This window comes from Penaeus monodon, chromosome 37, assembly GCF_015228065.2.
Source record: "Penaeus monodon isolate SGIC_2016 chromosome 37, NSTDA_Pmon_1, whole genome shotgun sequence".
NCBI classification, from domain to species: Eukaryota; Metazoa; Arthropoda; class Malacostraca; order Decapoda; family Penaeidae; genus Penaeus; species Penaeus monodon.
In genome coordinates, this window is record NC_051422.1 from 21,324,460 (window position 1) to 21,331,237 (window position 6,778).

Genomic DNA, 6,778 nt, shown 5'->3' on the forward strand with positions numbered 1-6,778 from the left:
AGGAGGGGAGAAGAAGCAGTGGGGAGAAAAAGTACATCACGTCCAGTTATCGAAGACCGAAGACTTTTTCACAAGGGAGAGAAGAAGAAAAAAATTGAGAGAGGGAAAAAAAAGAGAAAAAAAATGGAAAAAATGCCTAAGTTTCTGAGCGTCTCCGAATCCTTCCGGTGACGAGAGATAAAACTTTTTAAATTGCTCAGAATGCCAAGGCCATAACGGGCAGCCATGTTGACGGCGACCAGCCCCTTAACCCCTTGAGCGAAGGGGACCGTCCAGGTGGCTGGCGAGGAGGGGAGGGAGGGGCAGGGGAGGGGCATCCCTCGCCACCCCGCTCTCAACTTCTCTTGGTCGACTTTGAGGAGACTTTTTTTGCTCTCACTGATGGTGCATACTGTTTATAACAAGGCTGATTCAGAAGCCGTGTGTTTTTATGTGTGTGTATATATAGAAGACGACAAAAATGTATTCTGAAGTGATGATTTCCCGATTGTGTTGGCGACTCTGTAGCAGAATCCAAGAGGTCCAACTTTGCAAGGGTCGTCTGAACACAATCTCCTTTATGCTGTGTGTGGGATGCGAACACTGGGTGAAAGAAAGGAGTTTCCGTGAACGTTATTTTGAAGATCTTTTATTTTGTATTTCTCACTTTTTACCCGCAAACCCTACACCCTGGTACATGTACTTAGGTCCAAAGTGTAAACTCTTCTCTCTCTCTCCGTGATAACTTCGATCGCTTTGCCTAGCTCTGTGTAGTGTGCTTGTACACGTACAAGAGCGGTGTTGAACAAGTGTGCGAGCTGGGAAGGGGAGACGGGAGCGGGGAGAGGTGAGGGAGGGGAGAGTGGAGTGGAGAAGAGAGGGGAGAGTGGAGAGGAGAAGAGAGGAGAGAGGAGAGAGTGAGAGAGTGAGATCCCAAGCACAACAAGCACCGCAACTTTCAATTCTAGCGTCGAGGGAGTTTCGCCCAAACTCGGCAGAACTGTTCTTCCGAGCTCTGAGAACTTATCATTCAGGTATTATAAACTTTCCGAGGCTGTTCTCTCCAGGAGGGCTCTCGCAGCTGTTTCACGTGACTGATACTCATTAATTAAATGAAAAAAAGGGAAAAAAACAAAAAACAAAAACAACAACTAAGCCAAGAACTATATTTATTTTTGGAAAAGGGGAAAAAGAATTTGGCAGTGATGAATAGAAAAATGAACCAGAAAAGATAGATAAGAAGGAAAAAATTGAAAAAAAGTAAAACAAATCTCGTGACATACTTTGGAGAACGTCTATGGTTTATGGTGCTTCCCCCTTTTTGGTTCAACTTAGAATGAGCGAAAGAAAATGAGCATATATCTATATTTTTTGCTAAAATATGAATAGATGATATTGTAGGTGAAAAATATACCAGAGAGTCACGCCAGAGATTAAGAGAACCACTTTCCTGTCTCTGCCTCCCTCCCTCCTTCCTCTTCCTCCTCCTTTAGCTGTTCTTCTATTCTTCTTCATCCTCCTCATTCTTCTTTTCCTCCTCCTCCTCCTCCTTCCGTTCCCATCCCCCCTCCCTCCCTCCCTTCCCCCGACGCCCTACCACAAATTGGTTTCCTCGAATTAGACTCCCGCTGCTCTTTAACGCTTCGAGACTCCAGAAGCGAGAAGAAGAGAAAAAAGAAGAAGAAGAATTGGAAGAGCGAGAGGAGAATAACAATAATAATAATAACAATAGCAAGTCCAGATGAAAACGAGACCGTCCGATTAAAACTTCCATCGCTTAGAGCCAAGACCCGATCGCGGGTCGCTGGCCCGGCGGGGGGCGTCGGTCCCTCGTGGCCCGTCGGTCCCTCGTAGCCCGTCGGTCCCTCGTGGCCCGTCGGTCCCTCGTGGCCCGTCGGTCTCACATGGCCCGTCGGTCCCTCGTGGCCCGTCGGTCTCACATGGCCCGTCGGTCCCTCGTGGCCCGTCGGTCTCACATGGCCCGTCGGTCCCTCGTGGCCCGTCGGTCCCTCGTGGCCCGTCGGTCCCTCGTGGCCCGTCGGTCCCACATGGCCCGTCGGTCCCTCGTGGCCCGTCGGTCTCACATGGCCCGTCGGTCCCTCGTGGCCCGTCGGTCTCACATGGCCCGTCGGTCCCTCGTGGCCCGTCGGTCCCTCGTAGCCCGTCGGTCCCTCGTAGCCCGTCGGTCCCTCGTGGCCCGTCGGTCCCTCGTGGCCCGTCGGTCTCTCATGGCTTTTCGGTCCCTCGTGGCCCGTCGGTCTCTCATGGCCCGTCGGTCCCTCGTGGCCCGTCGGTCCCTCGTGGCCCGCCGGTCTCTCATGGCCCGTCGGTCCCTCGTGGCCCGTCGGCCGAGCTAAAATGGAATGAGTGACAGGACAGAACCAGAGAAGTGCCAAAGATCCCCCTCCCCCTCCTCTGCCTTCTTATCCTCTCGCCTTCGCCCCTCCCCCCCTCTCCTCCCCTCTCTTCCCCCCTCCCCCCCCCATCCTTTTATCCTTCTCTTCCGAGAGAGAGAGAAAAAAGAGAGAAAGGAATTTCCATTAACGGATTAACTAGGGATTTACGTAGAAGACGATGAAAGACGATGAGTGAAGAAAAAAAAAAAAGATAAATAAAAGATTAAAAAAAAAGGGAAAAATGCAGAAAGTCGTAGCCGAATACGGGTAAATTACCAATGTGTTTAAAAGCGGCTGAGCGTGGCATTCCGCGCCAAGGAGGAACAAACGGGGCGAACATTTTTTTTGTGTCAATTGTTTATTTGCCCAAGAAAGGGCGGGAGGCAGTGGCTTCATTTGGGGTTCACATTTTTATGAACATATGAGCTTTATATACAAGTAAGCTGTATCAACATTACGTACATACATACATGCAAATATATATATATATATATATATATATATATATATATATATATATATATATATGTATATATGTATATGTATATATGTATATGTGTGTGTGTGTGTATGTGTGTGTGTGCGTGTGAATTAACTTTTGTGAATAGCCTCACAATGAACCAATGAGTTTAGAAGTGACCGTAGTGTTTATATTATTTGGGCAGAGATGCCAAGCAGTGATCCTCTGAAAACGCGCATTTTTTTCCCCTGGATGTTTTCTGGTTCGCTAAATGTGCTGTGCCAATCATCACCTTTGATGGATTTTCCAAACGCTGAAAACAGAAGAGACGAAAGTGAGGTGGAGAAATATGTAAGCTGGAAATCAGAAAAAAAACAGGTAGTAAAGAGAGAAAGAACTGAGAGAGTTTAGGTTAGTTACCGGTGACGCGACTTTATTTATTTTTTTCTTTTCTTTTCTCTGTCTATTTTCCTTTTCTCTGTCTATTTTTTTTCTCATTTTCTTTTTCTCTTAACTATTCCCCTCCTCACCCCCTTGTTATCTTGTTTTCTCAACAAGTCTACTAATTGATCGCTTCATGTATATGCAAATTCTCCCCCCCCCCTTTTTCTAACCTAGTCCTACGTCACCCCCGGCTCTGCTCCCTCCCCCTCTCCCATCATACCCATAGCAACCCCGTGACCCAGCCTAGTGCCCCTTCCCTACCCCTCCCCTTCCTACGTACCCCAGGATGACCCCTTCCTTACCCCTCCCCCCTCCCCCGCATACCCCAGACCGGCCCTGCCTTCACCATTTTCCCAGGAGACATTGTCACCAACTCTCCTCCATCAGCGACCTCGGCAGGCCCTCCATACTCCGTTTTCTGTGCTCGTTTTCTCTCACTTTTTCATGGTCCTTGTCTTAACTTCCCCATATCCTGTCTCGAGTCCTGCGGCCTTTCCTACTTCCACCTTTTCTTGTTTTTCTCCTTACTTTTCTCATCTTTTTTGTTTATTTGTTTATTTCTTTGTAATCATTATTTTTTTTCTATATATATATTTTTTAATATTGTTATTTCTATTATTATTATTATTTTACTGTATCTCTTTTTTCTTTCTTTCTTCTTCTGTGTCCGCAATTACCTTTTCTCAGGTCGTTTCCTGCCGCCGTTCTTGGTTGGTGTCGACCAGGAGTGCTCGTCCAAGAACTGAAAAAAGGAAAAGGTGTGATTTTAAGAAAAAAGAAGAAAACAAAAAACTAAAAAATAAACGTCCTTGTGACAATTCTTTTTACTAAGATACGTAGAGCAGCCGGGCCAATCTCATACGCAGGTATCCTGTGCTATGTACAGTGTATTGTAAATGACCTTTGTAAATGAGTGATTTTAAGAGATAAGGAAATGCAAAATTATATGTTGACGTATTCCACAGTCTACGCAAGACGGATATGGATGAAGTGAATCGCGTGCGAGTCTTCGTTATAGGCTGATTTCGTTATAGAGAGGCATGGTTGCTTTCGTGCTCGGAATGGGAAAGCGTAAAGATGAGAATGTGATATAATTGTAAATTCATCCGACTGTCAGTGTTTCGTTTACCTGTTGTGTTCCTTGCCTCGAAGTCCTGCAATGTTATAATGTACTGTAGCCTTTACCCTTTTGTTTTTATTTTGGTTTCATTAAAGCATTTTGTTATCTTTGGCGTTGTCGTATTTGTTTGTGTCTTGTTCGACTTGGTTTGATTTTTTTTATGAGTATTGCTTTTATATTATCATTATCAGAATCGGTATTAGTGTTTATGTTATTGTTGTTGTGGTTATTATTATTGTTATTATCATTATTGTCATTATCAATATTGTTATTCATATTATTATTACTACCATTATTATTGCTATAATTATTGTTTTGATTATTTTTATTATTATCATTAGTGTTATTATGAGTACCATCACTTTTTATCATTGTCATTGATATTATAATAATTATTATTATTACTCTTAGTATCATTATTATTAGTATGATTATTACACGAAACTATAGTGTGTAACATCTTTGTTTCATTAGCTTTTATTTGCAGATAGGCCTCTTTTTTCTTCTTACGTGTCCAAGATGTATTTTGAAAGTCAGTGACGCGCATATAAACTCAAAATATGAAAGATAAAATCAACTGATCTCAGGCACACATTATTGTCTAGGCGGCATGTAAGGCGCGGTTTGATTGGTGGAGCAAAAGCGAATCTGAAAACAGAAAATGAGATATCGCGAGCTTGAAATATCAAATTTTGGAATATAAAAATTTGCCACCAATGTACTTATAGCTTCTCTAGTATTTCTCTTTTTTTTAAAGAAAAGGAAAACGGAGGAGAGATATAGAAAATGGGAAGAGAGAAATGAAAAAGAAAATGGGAGCGCGACGCGTTACCAATCAAACGCCGCCTTTCGATCTGATCAAAAAAGAAGGAAAAAAAAAAAAAAAAGAAACGAAAAGGATTTAGATAATTCATAAAGAGGCTTTCAGGTGTAAATATAACTTTATGTTCAGTGTATTCTTATTAATTTTTTTTTTGTCTTATATTGAAATAATCACCCATATCCAAATGCCAGCGAAGCGATTGGAAATCCAGTCCCATCTTCCTGAAGAAATTTTGGCAAATATGGTCATGGTTATTTCAACTCGTTTGTGTTTATGTAATGCCATCATTTGTAACGGATCTATCTAATGAATTCAATAAAGAATTGTATAAAGGGTTTTTGTTTCTTTTTCCCATTTTCTCTCCGTCTGTGTTTTATTTGTGATTTACATAGATAAACGTTTTTGACTGAGATAGAGAAAGAGAGGAAAAGAGTTCGCTAATCTTGTGTTGAAATCACATACACACACACACACACACACACACACACACACACATATATATATATATATATATATATATATATATATATATATATATATATATATATATATATAATATATATATATAATATATTATATATATATAATATATTATATATATATTTATATATATATATAAATATATATATATAAATCTATATATATATATATATATATATATATATATATATATATATTCTGGTTCCATATAAACAGCAAATAGGAATGAGGAAAAAATAAAATAAATATACTAACAGACATTTTCTAAATCCATAATTGTTCGAAATAAATGAATTATAATTAAAAGGTGTCAAGTGGAAATGACAATACAAATAACTATATGCTAAACTTTAATAAACATAAAAAAAAAATAAAACAAGGAAGTGCAAGCATATTTTCCGAAAACTACTACAGGACATAAAATAAAAATATAAATACCAATAAAAATAAATCTATATTTTCTCTTTCCGATCTACAGGTGACCTGAAAACGAATATAGAAAAATACGAAATACATACGCTTTGTATTGGACTGAAATCGGACATAAGCTGTACACATAAATACCACACAGACATACACAGCAAATTACACACACACAAAAAAGTGAAAAAAAAGAATATATATCAATAATAGTAAATGTTAATTTCCTGGAAAACACAAACAAATCAATGAAAATAAATAAGAGATATGAATAAAATTGTACATATATATATTTTCCAGCTCCAGGCGGAAAGCGGGTAAGATACGCTGTAAACAAATGCATAAATCTCTCTCTCTCTCTCTCTCTTTTTTTTTTTCTTTTTTTTTTTTGCGGGGGGAAGGGAAGCAAAAATCAAGGAACATTCTCAGTCGGAATCTGATTTTCATATGCGAGGTGAAACGTGCATCTGATCTTGTCCAGAATTATATTTCCTTCTTTTACGAGTGCCGCGCCGCAGGTTCCTCTCCTCTCCCCAGCGATGGCACTGTAAACTGACGGAGGTCTATTTCTGACTGTCACTCCCTACTCTTGCTTGTGGCAGAAGCGAGGTCGTGTGTGAGTGTCTGTTTGTGCGCGGGCAGGGGTCTGTTTTTGA

The 6,778-nt window shown here is 40.6% G+C and overlaps 2 protein-coding genes across 5 annotated transcripts in view; one reads left to right on the forward strand and one right to left on the reverse strand.

The window, feature by feature from the left end:
* The window catches only part of LOC119596060 (protein shisa-3 homolog), a 143,440-nt gene extending 140,855 nt beyond the window's left edge, over positions 1–2,585 (forward strand). For all 4 annotated transcript variants that reach the window (XM_037945166.1, XM_037945167.1, XM_037945168.1 and 1 more), the window contains one exon: positions 1–2,585. This exon is cut by the window's left edge and continues 579 nt beyond it. The gene's annotated coding sequence lies outside the window, so the exon portion shown is untranslated.
* On the reverse strand, positions 335–5,471 carry LOC119596242 (collagen alpha-1(I) chain-like). Its single transcript, XM_037945408.1, has 5 exons — positions 5,397–5,471; positions 3,957–4,021; positions 3,604–3,710; positions 1,734–2,332; positions 335–391 (listed from the first exon to the last, which is right to left on the reverse strand). Exons 1-5 carry the CDS (start codon positions 5,469–5,471, stop codon positions 335–337), a joined length of 903 nt encoding a protein of 300 aa, XP_037801336.1.
* Between the last annotated feature and the right edge of the window lie 1,307 nt (positions 5,472–6,778).

What these genes read in the sequence shown, in the direction of transcription:
- LOC119596242 (XM_037945408.1), bottom strand. Translation starts at nt 5,471, where the DNA reads ATGACCATATTTGCCAAAATTTCTTCAGGAAGATGGGACTGGATTTCC. An exon ending in GAAGGCAGGGCCGGTCTGGG is followed by an intron (nt 2,333 to 3,603) that starts GTATGCGGGGGA and finishes ATTCCATTTTAG; the next exon opens with CTCGGCCGACGGGCCACGAG. An exon ending in ATGGAAGTTTTAATCGGACG is followed by an intron (nt 392 to 1,733) that starts GTCTCGTTTTCA and finishes TGTTATAAACAG; the next exon opens with TATGCACCATCAGTGAGAGC.